At 46.7% G+C, this 18,060-nt stretch overlaps 1 protein-coding gene across 4 annotated transcripts in view; it reads left to right on the top strand.

Annotated features, from left to right (window-relative positions):
* The first annotated feature begins 759 nt into the window (after positions 1-759).
* The window catches only part of EMB1187 (Protein kinase superfamily protein), a 41,642-nt gene continuing 24,341 nt past the window's right edge, over positions 760-18,060 (top strand). Inside the window, exons 1-6 of one of the 4 annotated variants that reach the window (XM_086806148.1) lie at positions 760-1,065; positions 1,348-1,439; positions 2,051-2,157; positions 16,546-16,651; positions 16,791-16,913; positions 16,992-17,083. In XM_086806148.1, coding sequence (XP_086662274.1) covers positions 926-1,065; positions 1,348-1,439; positions 2,051-2,157; positions 16,546-16,651; positions 16,791-16,913; positions 16,992-17,083 — 660 coding nt within the window. In that variant the 5' untranslated portion in view covers positions 760-925. Of the gene's footprint in view, positions 1,066-1,222; positions 1,440-2,050; positions 2,158-16,545; positions 16,652-16,790; positions 16,914-16,991; positions 17,084-18,060 lie in introns of all 4 variants that reach the window. The other 3 variants (XM_086806152.1, XM_086806149.1, XM_086806150.1) reach the window with 3 other exon arrangements.

Genomic DNA, 18,060 nt, shown 5'->3' on the forward strand with positions numbered 1-18,060 from the left:
TGGTGCATGAGGTGACTTGTTCATCTAGATCAAAGAAGGTGGGTTAAGCACTAGGCCACCAAATGTTGGTGAGGTTGGACTTTCCCCCAAAGTCCAACTAGCTATTGCCCACGAACCCTAGATTAGGCATTTAGTTGCAAGCCAGAAGTTGGTGACAAAAATCTTGCAATAGTTTTTTTGAAATAAAAATTGGAAATCCCCTAGATAGGCATAAGATTGTAAATCCTTTTTGCTTTTGCAAGAGGTTCGTTCGGAGAGGGATTTCATTTTTTATTCAGGCTATTGCTTAATGTGCTCTAAGGTTCATATTGCTCTCTCTCTCTCTCTCTCTCTCTCTCTCTCTCTCTCTCTCTCACATAAAAAACACGTATCATAAAAAACACGCCGTGAGAGGCAGAATCGTCTTATCTCTTTCTCTCTGTTCGCTCTCTCTTTGCATCATTGTCCTCTCTCTCTCTCTCTCTCTCTCTCTCTCTCTCTCTCGTCATAGCGGCAACGTTCTCTCTTGCTCTCCCTCTCTTCGGGGGGCTTTTGCTCGGATGGAAAAGGTGATGTGAGCTCCTTTTTAAACCTAGCACAGAAGCTTCGAGAGCCACCAAGCATCCAAAAGGAGAAATTTAAAAAACCCGCGAAATAGAAAAACCCAATGCATGTGTCAAACTTTCCCCAACCTTTAGAGCTATTTAATTAAGCTAAGGTTAAGGTAATTCTCAACTAATTAATTAATATGAAAGAAAATATTCATACACCTTGTGGTGTGAAGAGGAAGAGAGAGATTGTCAATTGCCTTCAAGTGTGTAAAGACCCTTAAAAATGCTGGGGTGGGGACAATCATTGGGTAACTCCTGCAGCTTGGTATTAGATTATTCCACGTGCCCAAGTTTGCAGCTATGCAAATTTTTAAAGCCCCATACATCGTAGGCATATGATCTGTGTAGAGAGAGAGAGAGAGGAGATGGGGTACAGGGTTAAATCTGCGATCTCTGGCAACGACAGTGGAGTCCCAAGCTGTGATCTCTTTGTTGAGCCTTCGCTGCCTTCTCCAGAATTACACTCTAAAGTAAGGTACGAAACTAGCAAAACTTAGCACAGGCTCTAGCCTTTCTGTTCTGCGTCCTTGCTTCCCAGCTTTTGAAGCTCTTCTTTCTTTTCGTCGTGCCGCCATCTTGTGTGGCTGATGGGTTCCTTACCTTGTGTGACGATGCTGTCGGTGTCCACAAAGGTCTTTAGTAGCTCCTCTGCATCCTCGGGATCAGCTAAGTCCTCCAGGGTTTCTTAAACTCTGCTTGCCATGGGTTTTCTTAAGCAAGCATTTTTGTTTACAGTAATTGTTTTTTGTATACGCAGACATGTATGCCGAGCTTTGATAGAGGAATGGGCCCATATGGTGGATGATGAGCTATGTGTGACCCATGTGTCCGGAGGGATCACTAATCTTTGTAAGTCAATGGGATGCCTTTCCTCCCCCCACACACTCACACACAGAGCGCCTCCACTTGTACGCTCATTTCCTGCATTCAGTAGTGAAAACTTTATCAAAAGGATCATTAACCATGATTGCATGCTCAAATTCAATTATTTATCGCGAATTCCATCACCCATTGTCATATGTTTCAAATAGATCAAATGAGCAACCGTCGCCCACATTTACATGGGTAGACAATATCACCCATCACCATGCATCTAGGAGATTGAACTAGCACAGTCACATATATTTGCATGTTATGGAAAGATTGAATCAGCCAGAGAGGTGCAAGAAATAATCCATTTACTTTTGTGAACATTCTTCAAAGATGTTAGGGTATATTATGTGACATTTAAGGGTTGTACCCTTTCCATGTATGGTTGAAGATTGAGCACTCATATCAAGAAGGATGAGTGATCCCAAATATTTCTTTTTCCACTTTACTCAAATGGATGACTTGGTTCAAAAATGTCAGAATTTTTGCTTGTCTGATTTGTGAGAATAACTTTCCACTTTGTTCAAATGCATGACTGCAATTAAAAATGTCGAAATTGTGGCTAGTCTGAAGTATATTTATACTGGCAGTACTGAAGGTGTCCGTCAAAGTAAGTGAAGACGAGGATGATTCAGTGACAGTGAGAATTTTTGGCCCCAACACTGATGCTGTTATTGACAGAAAACGGGAGTTTCAGGTCTGCCTTTGTTTAACTTCTGCTGCTGTAAGCACTGGCCGAGGGCTACATTTGAACTGTTAGTTTTTTTGGCCTGCATATTTATACATGCTAGTTTGTGTGTGTGTGTGTGTGTGAGAGAGAGAGAGAGAGAGAGAGAGAGAGAGAGAGAGAGTTATATTATTGTCTTCAAAAGACCCAAAGGGTCTATGAGACCAAAATGATGTATATACAGTGTCCATGAAATCTCGTGTGTGTATGTGTGAGAGAGAGAGAGAAAGAAAAGAAAGAAAGATATATTAAGCGTCTACTAAAGACCCAATGGGCCTATGAGACCAAAGTGATACGATAATGTCCATGGCATATCTCATCATGGAACGGAAAATAAAATAGAAAGAAAACATAAACATAGCTATCTCACTGGGAGAGAGAGAGAGAGAAAGAAAGAAAGATATATTAAGCATCTACTAAAGACCCAATGGGCCTATGAGACCAAAGTGATACAATAATGTCCATGGCATATCTCATCATGGAATGGAAAATAAAACAGAAAGAAAACATAAACATAGCTATCTCACTAGGGTGATACAAAACTGTCCATGGAAACTCATCATGGAATACTAAGAACATAGAAACATGAGAGCAACATCAGCTCTGAGTAGATGGTATACCACTCTCCAAAATATCAAGCATGGGGCTAATGAGTATGGCCAAGAGGTCTCCCTTAGCTATGTCACGTGGAAAGGTAGCTCTATGGTGGTGGAACATGTCCTAGATCTGGAGCTGAAGAGGTGATCGTGGCCGACGGGGGGGGCCGAGGGCGTTGGGCATGCTGGAGTGTAGAGGCTCAATCCGAGGTAACTCCTCTCAGGCGAGGTAGGTCAAGAGCAGCTCGTGGAGGGTCCACAAAATCCACTATGTCGGTGTCCTCCACCTCTTGGGTTCGGAAGAAATTGGTGATGGTTGGCTGGAGAGGGAGGGGACAGGGTGGTTGGGGCCGAAGCACTCTTAAGAAGGTGTCCTTGTGTCTGCGGAGCTCACGCAGGAAGAGGCCTAGGCAACTCTGGTTTTGGAAGTCAATGATCTTGAAGAGTGGACCAAATCCCTCACGAAATAGACAGTGAAACCTCCCGCGGATCTCATAGTATACTGGGCAGTGGCATATGTAATTCTCCTTCGTCTCAACCTCTGTGTGGCATAGTTGGCAGATCCTCTCCTGTTTGGGTCTCCGTATGAGCTTCCCGGCTCTAAAGATGCGCTCAGCTCTACTTGTCTCCACTTTGAGGCGGTGGGATGAAACCCGTATCTGGCCAATCGCAATCCGCATGGCATGGGACATGTGAACACTCAAGTAGCCCGGCTGCTGGATGAATCCATCCTGAGTGAGTGTGAGAAAGTGATCTCCGTAGAAGTGCATCTTCGTGGGGAGCTCCCGGAGGTGTGATCCATGTGCAATGTGTGTAGAGGTTGAGAAGATCTAACCGGATAACCCAGTTGGTATCCTCGTGAGACAGCTAGAGAAAAGGTTAGTCCAAACTGTACTGAAGGGAGAGTAGGCTGTCCATGCGGAGCCCATATACTGAGAACCAAGTGAAAACTAGTGCATACCATACTCCAGAGTGGCCCTCAAGTGCTAGCTGTCTGGAGGACTCCAGGGCAAGCCTCGGGTACCTATGGGGATCCATGTGATTGATGCGATGGAGGTATGTGACTGTCTGGAAGAGTGCATCCACTATCATCGGGGCTGTAGCAAACTCTGCCTGGATAATCTGGTGTGGGACTGATGGTTTGCTGCAGATGTGAGAAAGAAGAAAGAAAGAAAGAAAGATATATTAACCTCTACGAGAGGCCAAAGTTGGCCTATGAGACAAAAAATAATACAACTGTGTTCTTCCGGTCATCGGAAGAAAAGAAAGAAAAGAAAAAGTGTGCATGTGTTTGGATACAACTGTGAATCATCATGGATCGGTGGAGCCCATATACAAACAATATAAGGGGGGGTGGGGATGTGGATGGAGTGCTAAGGCAAGATGCATCTCTATATGCTGAAGGGGTAGTACAAGCATGCTATGCAGATCTATGTCTAACTCCATCCAGTGCCATAAGAGGGATATAAGATATCATACATCGCCGATGCTGAGGCTGTGAATGGCGTGAGCATGTACCCTGAGTCTGAATGAAAGCGAGCTAGCCTCTCCTGTGTCTCCATCTGGTGTCTCATTCGGATAGCTGCTATCTCTCGGTGATGGAGTCGGGGTGCTCTATGTCCAGTCTGTCTAGGTCTCCTCCTGGCTCTCAATTCCTCTGCTCTCTGTGCGGTCACCCCACGTGGTACATCAGCTGGCACTGGCATAGCTCTCTGGAAGAAATCTGTGAGCTGGGACTGTCTCCCACCCCTAGTGGGAGCGGGTGTCTGGAGGAGTCTCTCGAGAACTATGAAGCTCTAGTGGTAGTGGGCTCTTTGGTGCTGTCCATGTCTCCTGTATGTAGTGCTGCCATATGTCCTGTCTCATCACTCTGTTCCTCTCATTGAGAGAGAGGTAACCCCGTGGAGCAGACTGATCATACTGAAAAGTGGCAACCGCTCAATGTCTATCCCATGATGTGAGAACCACTGTAGCATCTGTGCATACCAAGATCCAGTGTGTCCAGTCTCGGCCATCTGTCTGGATGCCTCAAAAGCTCGGCGGGATAATCTCTCCGTGGGCATCTCCCTCATCCTGTATATAAAGGAGATCGTCTGGAACAATGCCTCCACTGTCATAGGTGGTGCAGCAAACTCAGCTCGAACAATGTCGCGTGGGATGGATGGTTTGCTGCGTATCATCCTCGAGAGCATCAAGATCTGTGGTCTCTCCAGCTGTACCCATGTGGAGGCTGCAAGCCCTGGTGCCCAAACCGCTGCTGCATACATCAAGGCTGGTGTCACTAATGTATCAAAGAGCCACCCTTTCGTGCGGGGTTCCTGAAAATGTGCCTGATGACACTGACGCTCAAGGCCAGCAAGAGCTGCATACCCCCAGGTCACTCTGTCTCGGACTGCCTGAGCCATGGAGAAGCGTCCAGCTGAGCTAGTAAATGTGATGCCAAGGTAAACATAAGAGCTCACCACCTCGACCCGCCCTCCTGCTAATGTGAGAGTAGTGTGGCTCCTGACTGCGGGTGAGGTGTGGAAGATCATAACCTTGGTTTTCCCAAGGTTCACTGTGAGCCCTTGCTGTGCGCAGAAGTCATCAAGAGCCACAAGGTGTCTTTGAAGCCCAACCTGTGTGTCGGATACCAAGATGATGTCATCAGCATAAAGCATAACATGGACAGTAATACCTGATAGCTCAACCCCAGAGCCTCCTCCCTGTGTGATGTAATCGACCACCTCATCAATATAGAGCCCAAAGAGTGTGGGGGAGAGCGGGCACCCCTGCTTCACACCAATGGTGCTAGCAACTGTGTCGGACAAGCCTCCTGGGCATCGAACTCTCCCAAAGACCTGCTCATATAGCCTGTATATGCCCCACATCATGTCTGAAGGTATGCCTAGTGTCTGTAGTCGCCGAAAGAGGCGCTCTCTGGGCACAGTAGCAAATGCCTTGCGGAAATCCACAAAGCAACAATAGAGCCGTTGCCTCCGTGCCTTGGCCTGATCAATCAGGCACCTCAATGTAAAAATGTGGTCGATGGTCGAGAAGGCTCGACGGAAGCCTGCCTGGCCTGCTGCTCTCAATCCCCCAACCTCTGCATGAGTGCTCAGCTCTGCCTCCAAAACTGTCCCGTATAGTTTGGCCAATATATGGCCAATCATGATGGTCCTGTAGTTCTCGGGGTCTAGTACATCTCCCGCTTTATGGATCGGCACAATAGTGTGCATCGTCCACTCAACCGGAAACCCCTCTGACAGAGCTCTGTTGAAGAGATGAGCAAGAAATGGTGCCAATGTATCAATAGCATAGATGAGATGCTCTCCCTGTAATCCTGTATGATCTGTCGCCCGTCCATGTTGGAGTCGGCATATGACCCTCCTAACCATAGGTGGGGTGAAGAAGGTGGAGACTGTGGAGCATGGCTCTGTGGGCTGTGGTATAGGGGGCTGTGCAAGCACATCATAAAGTCTCTCTGCATATGTCTGCCAGGTCTGAGGATCGGCAATAGGTGTGGGAGGACGGGGCTCTCTGAGTCTCCTCCAAGCAGCAGCAGCATCTCTGCTCATGAGCATGTGATATGTGTCCCAGTACTGAGCCTCCTCATAAGCTCGCCGCTTACGGCGGGTGAGAGTATGCATCCTCCTGCCTGCCTGCCTCTGGGTGATCTCCCCGCGAGCCCTCTGCACTCGGAGACTGCGGTAAAGGTTTCTGCACTCATCATCATACCATCGGTTCTGGGGCATGCTCCCAGATGTAGGTGGCCGTCCTGTTTGTATGTGGTATGGGAAACTCCTCGCGGCTACGGAGTGCAGTACATGTGAGAGCTGGGAGGTGAGCATGGCCATGGGTGTCGATGGATCTAAGGCAAATAGCTGATCATGAACATGATACTCGTACACCTCGGCTATATATATATATATATATATATATATATATATAGAGAGAGAGAGAGAGAGAGAGAGAGAGAGAGAGAGAGAGAGAGAGAGAGAGAGAGAGAGAGAGAGAGAGAGAGAGAGAGAGAGAGAGAGAGAGAGAGAGATTTTATTAATGTCTTCCAAAAGATCGAACTCGGCCTATGAGACAAATCGGAGTACCTGTATGGGGTATCCTCTGTCATCCCAACAAAATGAAAAAGTACTGAATAAAAAAGTTGAATCTGGGTGTGTAGGGGATGGAGCTCTATTACTAGGAGAATGCAAAGCTATATGCATGGAGTATACAATCATGATATACAACCTAGCTAGCTCCATCCTGTACCATACTGGGGGTATAAAATGGTATACATCAGTGAAGGGGGTGTCCACAGCTCCCTGAAGAACATGCCTGGGTGTGCTCTGAAGCGAGCCAGTCGCTTCGCACCCTCTCTGTGAAACTGAGCTCTGATCTCTGTCATCTCTCTCTGGTATAGGCGTGGTGTCCGAAAGCCAGGTGTCCTCTGTCTCCTGCGGGCTTTAAGTGTCTCTGCTCTCTGGAGAGTAATTCCCTGCCGTGTAGGGGCTGAGAGAGAGAGAGAGAGAGAGAGAGAGAGAGAGAGAGAGAGAGAGAGAGAGAGAGAGAGAGAGAGAGAGAGAGAGAGAGAGAGAGCTGTATTAACGTCTACTAGAGGCCGAACTCGACCTATGAGACAAATCAATGTACAATTGTCAATGTCTTCTGGATGTCTGGAAAAAAAAGGACAAAATGAACATGAAATAAGCTATGAAAGTACTGAGCTAGTGGGGGGGTGTGATGGATGGAGCACTACTGCTAGAGGCTCAGTATGCAACCTATATGTGTAGGGTATACAAGAATGCAATGCAGATCTGTCTAGCTCCAACCAGTACCATAATGGGGGTGTAATATGTGATACATAGGCGATGGCGAGGCAAGTGAGCTAGCCGCTCTTGGATATGGTGTTGATGTCGAGCTCGTATCTCTGTGATCTCCCTCTGATGTAGTCCGGGAGTCTGGTAGTTGGTGCTCTCGGTCTCCGTCTAAAGTGTAACCCCCTCCTGTGTCAGGGTAGGCACTGGAACACAAAGTTAACCGTTACTGATCCTTGTGAGCCAGTTGATGCCTCGCAGTACCGAAAGTTGATTGGTTCATTGATCTGGTTGCTGAACACCAGATTGGACTTGAGCTTCTCCGTGGGGCTGTTGAGCTCTTTTATGCAGACGCTATTGAAGACTCATTGGGACGCAGGATTGCGGATCTTGCGGTATCTGCAGAGTACGAAGGATCTGGGACTCTTTTACACAGGAGGGAATGGAGTCAGGCTCCAAGGTTGGAGTGACTCAGATTGGGGAGGAGATCCGGACACGAGGAGATCTACTTCAGGATACAGTTTTATCCTCGGCTCAGGAGGAGTTTCTTGGAGTAGCAAGAGGCAGCCAACTATTTCCCTTTCTTCGACAGAGGCAGAGTACCGGGCTGCTTGTGGTGCTACGAATCCGTTTGTACCGGACTATGTTGGTGGTAGTAGGTGGGTTTGCAGGAGCTGGAGATGGTGTGGCAACTGTGGCAGAAGGTGCTTTGTCGGCTTGTTCCGCTTGCCATTTGTGGCAATCCTTCTTACCATGCCCTATGATGTGATAGAAAAAACATCTGTTTTCTGATTGGTATTTCTTTTGCTCCTCTGGAGGAAGATAACCTCCAGTAATGCGTGCCTTAGCCTTTTCATCGGGGGTTTTCTTAGGTTTAGATTCTTTATCCTTCTTACCCCTTGAACTGGAGCTATTACTGCCGTCCTTCTTAGCATCTTTAGAAGATGCATTACCTTTCCTTGGTTGTGCAGTAGATTGCTGCTGCTGGGGTTTAGTACTGGACTGGGATGACTGCTTGGGCTTGTCTCCGCTCATCTTCATTTCCTCATTTTGAGCGAGAGTCAAAGCCCGGTTATATGTACTGGGTTCAAAGTTGCGAACTGTGAACTGGATGTTGGGATCCAATCCACGAATGAATTGCTCCATCTTGGCCTGCACAAATAGTCCTAACTGCTGTGCTAAAGTAATAACCTTTTCGAAAAACCGAAGCACTAGAGACCCGTTCTGTTTGAGTCCATAGAACTCCTCTGCCAGACCGGTCATATACTGGGGCGGGAGAAATTTGGTCTTTAGGTCGTGAACAAACGTATCCCAGCTAAAAGTTGTGACACTTGTGGTCTGGTCTGTATGAAGATTAGACCAGTGCTACCACCAAGTGATTGCCTCACCTGTGAGGTGGGGAGCCGCTATGTGGACTCTATCTTGAGGATCTGTGATCCTAGCTAATGGAAAATGAGCAGTAAATTGATGAATAAATTGATTAATTGCTAAATGATCACACTTACCATCATACTTACTAAAATGACTTCGAATGACAGTAGTTGATCGTGCGGGCTGCTGGTTGGCGGCACCTGAGGCTAGGGAAGCTGAAGAGAGGTGTTGGTATCTAAGATGCATGGCCTCCTTTTCCCTTTGGTGCTTGAGTAACATACGTTCTCGATCAAGCTCTCGTTGGTGCTCCCTAGTGATGAGTTCAGCTTGACGCCGATCTTCTTCGATCTTGCGTTGGGCTTCCTCATAGCCCCGTCTATATGCTTTTTCTTGTTGTTTTCTTGCTTCTGCTTTTTCTTCTCTCCGTCTGGCTTCGTCTTCTCTTCTTTGTTGTTCCATTTGAAAGAAGAGGGAGATGTAGTCGGGGGCTGCTGGAGGCGGAGGAGGACGTGCTGCTGTTGCCTCCAAGAGTTGGAGACGCTCCATGAGAAGCTGGTTCTGAGCTCTAAGTAGAGCTATGGTGTCTGCTGCAGTCAGAAGAGCAAGGTCTCCTTCGGAGGAGACTTCTTCCGACTGATGGGTACTCTCCTCTTGTAGACATGATGCTGAAGTCGGTGGTCGTGCCGGAACGCAATCTGACCATCCAAGGATGCCCTCACGCTAGGATACAGTGCGTGTGGACAAGCTGAATCTGATACCAATGTAACATGCAGTGGAAGTATTCGTAATTGAGGATCCTGTCACACAAATGCTCACACCGTTTTCTGTATCCTGAGTTTCGCGAGTTTAGCAATCCACTATAAGACTTCAAACTTCAAGAGATTTGAGAGAGAGAGAGATGGAAACTGTACACCGCATGGGGTCCCGAATTACCCACTGAAGGGCCCCCTATCCCGTTACCGGAATAGTATGTGCTTTATTACTTTGAAGAGAATGAGGGTGGACTTTGACGATAAGTCAATCGCAAGATCTCTGAAGACCAAGAGTCGGGCTGAACTGTACATGGCTGTAGAAGCACCAATGATGTCCAATCTCGAGCCTATACACTCTTCCCAATGAAATGAGGGAAGGTTGCAAATATGAGGCTGAGATAGGGGCTGTTTGGGACTGTTCTAGGCTATGTTTGAATGCTGTAAATGAATATGAATGCTGAGTTTTACCTTCACCGATTGGCTGTAGCAAAACGATGAAGAGATGAATGCTGAAAACTGGTTGTATGCAGAAAACGCAAGGTTTACTGATGGCTGAATGCTGAGAACTGCTGCGTTTTGATGATGGATGCTGAATGCACATGCGTTGATGCTCCTAGTGGCTGAAGGATGAAACGCTGGCTGAAAACGCTGAGGGCTGAAGTGCTCTAGATGCTGAATCTTCAATTGTTGATGCTCCTTAGGCTGAAGGCTCCAACGCTTGAGACTTGATTGCTGAATTATGATATGATATGAATGAATGGTGCAAAGGCAATCCTATTTATATGAGTGCTAGGTGCTAGTCGGTTGGCTGAAGGGCTGGCCGACTGTAGCTATTTTATTCTCCACGACTGATGCATGCTAAATAAATGATAGGTGCTAGTCGGTTGGCTGAAGGGCTGGCCGACTGTAGCTATTTTATTCTCCACGACTGATGCATGCTAAATAAATGATATTACATGCTGGAAATTATGGGAAAATGCCAAATAAATCCTAATAAATATTCTAAGGCTACCAGATGCTATTTCAAGGCTTCTGCAATGAACTATATGCAATGGATGAATGATATGCAATATGCAGAGTGCTTTCTAATGCAAACCCCCAAGGTTTCTACTGACTCTACATGCATGAATGCATCTCTTCAAGTGGGTCAAGGGACTTGGACTTGATTGACTGATTGTCTAAGGCTGAGAATGACCTACGTAGCTCGTGCCTGACTTATCTTGGACTGAGGATTACAATGGGGTCACGGCATACGACAAATATCATCCTAAAAGGTACTAATACTGCACAATGTTGCATTGATGGTGATGAGCCAGCTTGTCACCATGCACTACAGTGCATAGTGCATGTGACACTTTCCCAAAATAGGAGTCACCTCGGTTGACATTCCTTCAAAAGTGGCACCTGCAGTAATAGGAGTTCCAAACCTATCCGGAGGGAGGTTCATGGCTTCAACCACTCGAGGATGGATGTAATGGTGGGTAGCACCACTATCGAAGTGGATAAGCACGGGTTGGTTTGGCACTTTGCCCCAAGCTTTAAAGAGTTGCATCTTTTCTGGTGGCTTGTCATCTTGATGTTGGAATTCTTTTGGCAATGTATTATTTTGGGGCGGTTTGGCTTCTTGATTTGGTCTATTACGACATTTTGCAACCATGTGTACGTTCTTTCCACATTGGAAACATTTACCTTCTTTGACATACTCCTCGAGTCTCTTGTGGAATAGCTTCTTTTGTTAAAATGGGGGTTTATCCTCATTCTTGTTCTTCTTTTCTTGTGTCTCATTCTTCGCTTGAGATCCTCCTTTGAACCTCTTGTTTTGGGATGAATCTCGATTCTCGTTCTTCGATTTGTCCACCATCCAAGGCATATGTAGAGCTTCGACTTGCAACGCTTTGTCTTGGGCTTCTTCCAAGGTTTTAGGTCCTGCCATATAAACTGCTTGCATAAGCTTTGGTTGCAATCCATTGAAAAAACTTATTCATTTCCATCAATGATGGGATGGGAGTATATGAGGTAAACTTCTATGAGATGGCTGAAAAATTATTAAGATATGCTGCCATGCTTTCTCCGGCTTTTTGCTTTACCTCATCCTATTCATTTTGCACGTTTGCCTTGAAGTTTGCGGGAAGGAACTTTTTGTTGAACATGGTTTTGAAATCAGTCCATGATGTAGGCTCGGTCCCATCTTGTACCACGGTGGCATCTTTTAAATGCATACGGGCCATGCAGAGTTTGGACTTTTCGGAGAAGTCCTCTCCTCCAAAGGTGGCGTCAAACTGTTGATGAAAGAGAGGGCTTTTTGGGTGTCTTGCTTTCCATAAAAGGTATCAAACTTTACGCTTTTCTCTCCCGGCTTGAAGTCCACTTTGCCGGTTGAAGGCTCCTTTGCCTTCTTCTCTTTTGCTAGGTTTGAGGAAGTTGCATCAGATAGAGCGGGTCTAGGGGTAACCTCTCTTTGTCCTCCATGAATGATGGATCGGGTAGCTTTGGGCTCCTCTTTAATGGTAACCCCTTTAGCTCGTAAGTTTGCTTTGGTGGCTTCCACACCTTTAGCTTCAGAGGCGTGGTCTATGATAAAGTCTTCGAACATTTGAGCTCTTCTGTAGTCTTGTTTCTTCTTGGCTCTCCAAGCTAGGAATTCTTCATCTTGGAGATACTGTCTGAACTTTTGAAAATCTCGGTATTCTGCTGATGTCATGGCTGCAGTCTCATGAGAGATAGATTGGTGGCCTTGGATCCCTTCTTGATGTTCTAGGTTGGCTTTGTAGTTGTTCCCTTCTTGAGGCCCTTGGTCTCCCTCGACTATTGACATGGTTCTGTCACCCCATAAAAGATTTCTTGAGTAGAAATCCTTGCTCTGATACCACTGTACGCCCAACAGAGCGTGCAGTGATAGATTCAACCATGTGTAGAAGAGTTATAGATAGAGAGAGAGAAGCGGGAGAGAGAAATGGGAATAGGGGTATCACAGAGTACACCCTGTTGAGCGGGGAATAGGCCCCGTCCCCTTTTCAAGAATTTATTTCAGGAACAATCCACGGGCTTTTCCAAGCCAGGACCAATACATCAAATGAATACAATATCAAACAAGAGTGCCGATGTCGAGGTTGGGCTGAAGTCGATGTCGAGGCACAAGATATCTGATGCCGAGCTCACCACGAGGATGACCCACAAGAGTCTTACACCGGGCTAGTACCAAGATATGAATCAATTCTTTGTTGCTCACAAAACTCTCACAAGGAACTTGGGGACGAGATGTTGAGAAAGATGCACGGCTGTCCAAGTTTCTTTCACTAAAAGAGAGGAGGTGGTGCTTCTTTAAAGGGTGGTAGTCCTCCAAACACAGCGGCTGAAAAGGTGGTACTGCTGGAGGTGGCAACCAACAAGTGGTGATGGAGGAGAGCGAGCAGTTCGGCCGGCGGAGGTGGCGTGGTAGAGGCGGTGCTCAGCGGAATCAGCTTTGCAGAGGTGGCAGTGGCTGAGCTACAGGCAGGGTAGATGCTAAGTGTGGAGAAGAGGATAATAAGGATGATGTAGAGGGGAGGAGAAGATGTAGAGGGGAGGAGAAGATGATGACAAGGTTCTTGCTCTCCCCAAGGTGGTTCTCCACAAGTTCTTCTATATCTCTTCAAGAGGGTACAAGCTTCTTATATACTTGATAGGAGTGCTTGCTTTTGCCAAGCTTTGCTTTTGTTTTATTTTCTTGCGTTTGCTTAATAAGGATGATGTAGAGGGGAGGAGAAGATGATGACAAGGTTCTTACTCTCCCCAAGGTGGTTCTCCACAAGTTCTTCTATATGTCTTCAAGAGGGTACAAGCTTCTTATATACTTGATAGGAGTGCCTGCTTTTGCCAAGCTTTGCTTTTGTTTTATTTTCTTGCTTTTGCTTTTTCTTTATTAAATATCATTAATAATATAGCCAAAGTTCTTGATTTGTGCTTTTACAACTTCAGGGCCTTGCTTTTTGGCCATGGAGCTTCTTTTTGAAAAAGCAGCTTTTAGCTTTTTGATCTAGTTTGATGTCCTCTTTCCAATGGTGCCCTCAGCTTCTTGTCAACATAGTTTGACTTTTGCTTTTTCTTGATTTTTGACCAAGAATGGTGCTTTGCCCAATGCCAGCTTTAGGACCTGTGTTCCCATGTATCCATCAACCTGTCCATGTGTCCGGGCATAAGTTCCATCATGTGGAAGCATGGGAAGTTGAAGAGCCATATATAGGCTAGAGTGGCACCTTGTCATAGTCATCTCCTCCGGCTGGTGTTTTGGGAGGCAGCTCACCGGGAGATGGGAGCCCGGTGGAGGGATGCTGCAATGCCCGTTGGGGGTGTTCGTGGTGCTCGATGGTGATGTGTCTCCTACGTGCGTTAGTCTTCTGCTGCGCATTCTGACATGGTATCAGAGCCAGGGCATGTGTGGTCTTGGGCAGCTCAGGCGTGTGTGGTCCTAGGCGACCCCCTCGCGCCTCGGTGGCTTGCGGAGCTCGAATCGAGGGAGGGTGTTGGAAGGTTGGCGATTTGGAGCGTGTGATCTTTGGCTAGAAGAAGCCTTGGATTATCCCATAAGTGGAAGCATGGGAAGTTGAAGAGCCATATATAGGCTAGAGTGGCACCTTGTCATAGTCATCTCCTCCGGCCGGTGTTTTGGGAGGCAGCTCACCGGGAGATGGGAGCCCGGTGGAGGGATGCTGCAGTGCCCGTAGGGGGTGTTCGTGGTGCTCGATGGTGATGCGTCTCCTACGTGCGTTAGTCTTCCGCTGCGCATTCTGACAGTTTCTAGGCTCATTTCCAGCAACCCAACATGAAGAGGTGGCTCTGTGACACTTTGGTGACTCCAGCAGCCATGTATGGTGCAGCCTTTTGGGGACCCGAGATCTAGGAGGTGATGACTTGGGGAGAGTCCAGAGGCTTCAGGTGATGATGCACTCATGAATGACTAGGTGCAAACCATCAGTTCCCCATTCGATTATCCCGGCAGGGTTTGCAGCTACTCGCCTAGTGGTGGATGCTCTTTTTTAGACAGTATCCTACGTTCAGTGAGTGTACACACTGTGCAGAGATAGGCTCTTGAGGCTAGCACTTGAGTCCTCCCAATAGTTAGTGGAGACCGGGAATGGAACATCTTGGTATGCTAAGGTCACGTTGTGGTTTCTGGCACATGGATTTCAGATTGACCGTCTCATCCCCTTGGATTACAGTCTTGACTCCCCGTTCCTTCCACTGACCCATCAGGAAATTAACCAACTCATTCGCACCGATCTCACGGGACTGGAGGTATACACTACATGGGTGGCTCCTCAGCAGCTAGGCACCAAAATGCAGTTTTACTAGGATCATTTTCTCCACCTCATAAAAGAATGCCTTCATCCAGAAACCCCAATATGTGCTCAGACATATGTCACATGCGATGAGGATAACTATAGGCCAAATTAGGGTTTCCTCACATCGCTTGTGGGTGGAGAGTGGGAGAGCTATCAGGATTAATAGGGCCAATGAGTATGGCCAAGAGGTCTCCCTCAGCTACATCACATGGAAAGGTAGCTCGATGGTGATGGAGCGTGTCTTGGATTTGGAGCTGATGAGGGGAGGTCCGGTCTGAGGTAAGTCCTCTTAGGCGAGGTGGGTCCATGGGATCCATGGTATGGGTGTCCTCCTCCTCTTGGGTTTAGAAGAAGGTGGTGAATGTTGACTGGCGAGGGAGGGGTCGCGGTGGTTGGGGCTGAAGCTCTCTAAAGAAGGTGTCTATGTGTCTGTGGAGCTCGAGCAGGAAGAGCCCTAGGCAATGCTGGTCCGAGAAGTCAATGATCCTGGAGAGTGGGCCAAATCCCTCATGGAACAGATAGCGAAACCTCATGCGGATCTCATAGTATACTGGGCAGCGACATATGTAGTGCTCCTTTGTCTCAACCTCCATGTGGCATAATCGGTAGATCCTCTCCTTTCTGGGTCTCTGTAGGAGCTCTCTGGCTTTGAAGATGCGCTCAGCTTCGTGTCTCCACTTTCACTTTGAGGTGGTGGGGTGAAACACGTATCTGGCCAATGGCATGGGACATGTGAACACTCAGGTAGGTCGGTTGCTGCATGAATCCATCCGCAGTAAGTGTGAGGAAGTGATCTCTGTAGAAGTGCATCTTTGGTGGGATCTCCACAGGTGTGATCCATGTGCAGTGGGTTAGAGGCTGAGAAGATTTAACAAGGTAACCTGATTGGTGTCTTTATGAGAGAGCTGGAGAAAAGGGGATTCCAAACTGTACTGAAGGGTGGGAGGCAGTCCATGCGGAGCCCCTATCCTGATAACCAAGTGGAAACTCGGGCATACCGTACTCCAGGATGGCCCTTGATTGTTAGCTGTCTCGAGGACTCCAAGGCAAGCCTCGGGTACATGTGGGGATCCATGTGACTGATGTGATGGAGGTATGTGACTGTCTGGAAGAGTGCATCCACTACCATGGGGGCTGCAGCAAACTCTGCCTGGATAATCTGGTGTGGGACTGATGGTTTGCTGTGGATCATAAAGGAGAACATCATGATCTGGGGCCTCTTATGTAAAAAAAAAGCCATTGAATGGCAATGCTGCTGCCATACAGATCCAAGACTGCCCCAACTAGCCTCATGAATGGTGTGACTATATTTGGAAGCCTTAACCTGGTATTGAAGACACTGGCACCGGCACCTTAAGGTTCTCTTTCAGGTTTACTTGATATGATTTGGAACTTATTAGGGTTCTTGTATACAAAGTGTTAGAGAATTTCTGCAATGTCTTCTGTTTTGTTAGCCATTGTAAAATATGCCCTATTTTTGCATTCTCATGGGTGCAGTTAGGAATAACTTACACCAACTGTGTAGGCCATCTGCTTTTTGTCTGGTGCAGGATTCGGAGCAAAGCTGCTTGGAGTGTTTCAGAATGGCATGGTGCAATCATTCATTGATGCACGGACCTTAACCCCAAGTGGTATTCTTCTTAAACTTTTTAGGATTGATCTTCATATCAATGGTTACATTCAGAGCAAAGGCCAACATGGACATAGCCAGGAATAGTAGTCTTCAGTAAGGGCAGACCATTGAAGTATGTCTGGGTCTATGTTTTGTAGAAATGACCACACCCACGCTGGCTGCGCTAATTGCTAAGGAAGTGCGGAGGCTACATGAATTGGATATCCCTGGCCCTAAGGATGCACAATTATGGATAGATCTTTCCAAACTCCTTGATAAAGGTCAAAATATAACTCTGTTTGTGCTGAATTGATGGTGTTTACTTTGATGGCCTTCTAGTGACTAGTTGTTTCATGCAGCTTCAACTCTATCATTTGAGGACCACAGAAAGCAGCAAAGATATGCATCAATATCGTTTGAAAAGTTAGGAGAAGAAATCCAGGCTCTGAAGGTGTATCTTCTGTGTTTCCCGATTTTTGAAGGCATTTTTATAGGTAATAAGGTTCATGCTATTCCTTCCTTGTGTATCTGAACCAGCCGTGATCAGCTTGGCTAGTGGAGCTGCATCAAAGACCTTCAACAATATAGCTTCTGTCCTGAGTGTTCGCCTCTTAATGACACCTCTGAGGGTGAAGATATTGTTCAGTGTGGAGTGGTCTTGCCAAAATTCTACTCGGTCCATTGCTTGAACTCCCCATCCCTCTACCCACTCCCTCAAGCATGCCTCTACTGATGATTTTAGAACTTAGCCATGAGATGGCCAACTTCCGTGCCTTGTGGATGGGTATAGTGGTTTTTTGGGGGAGACCTTGGCAGACATATTCATTGAAAAGTTTGGCTAAAATTGGTGTAAGGGTCTTACAACTGTGATCTCTTGCCTTATACATGATCCGGGGTTGACATGCTAGTGTCCCAAAACATATCCTTTATGCAGAGAAACTTTTTGCTGAGGCTCATGTCATGGAATGTAGTTATATCTACAAGGTACCCCTCACTCATGCACATCCTTTAGGTCTCTAGTGGCACCACGTGCGTGTTTGACCATGTTTTCATGCTGATTCACATATTTTGCCTTACACCGTCTACTCACTAGTGCATAGTCGTCAATTTTGATTTTCTGTTTGTTGCATGTGGCTGTTGCACTATAGATGTATATTGACAAACTATTATTGTCTCAATGATCCTTTTGTTAGGCGCGCGCGCGCCTGTGTGTGGTGTAACGTTGGCCCTGTTTTCTTTTGGCAGCTAGTTTTTCTTTTTTCATGTTATCTTGACATCGAGGCTAGTCATGGGTCACATGTACCATCTTTTTGGTCTCATAGTCTCTTCGGTGTAAGATGATATTTAATGTGCGGTGTATACAAGAGAATGCTGGCAGTCTGACAAGAATTAGGATCTTTCACATCACAAAACTTTAAAACTCAAATT

This window comes from Cibotium barometz, chromosome 12 (assembly GCF_041138505.1).
Source record: "Cibotium barometz isolate CiBa-2024 chromosome 12, ASM4113850v1, whole genome shotgun sequence".
Taxonomy (NCBI): Eukaryota; Viridiplantae; Streptophyta; class Polypodiopsida; order Cyatheales; family Cibotiaceae; genus Cibotium; species Cibotium barometz.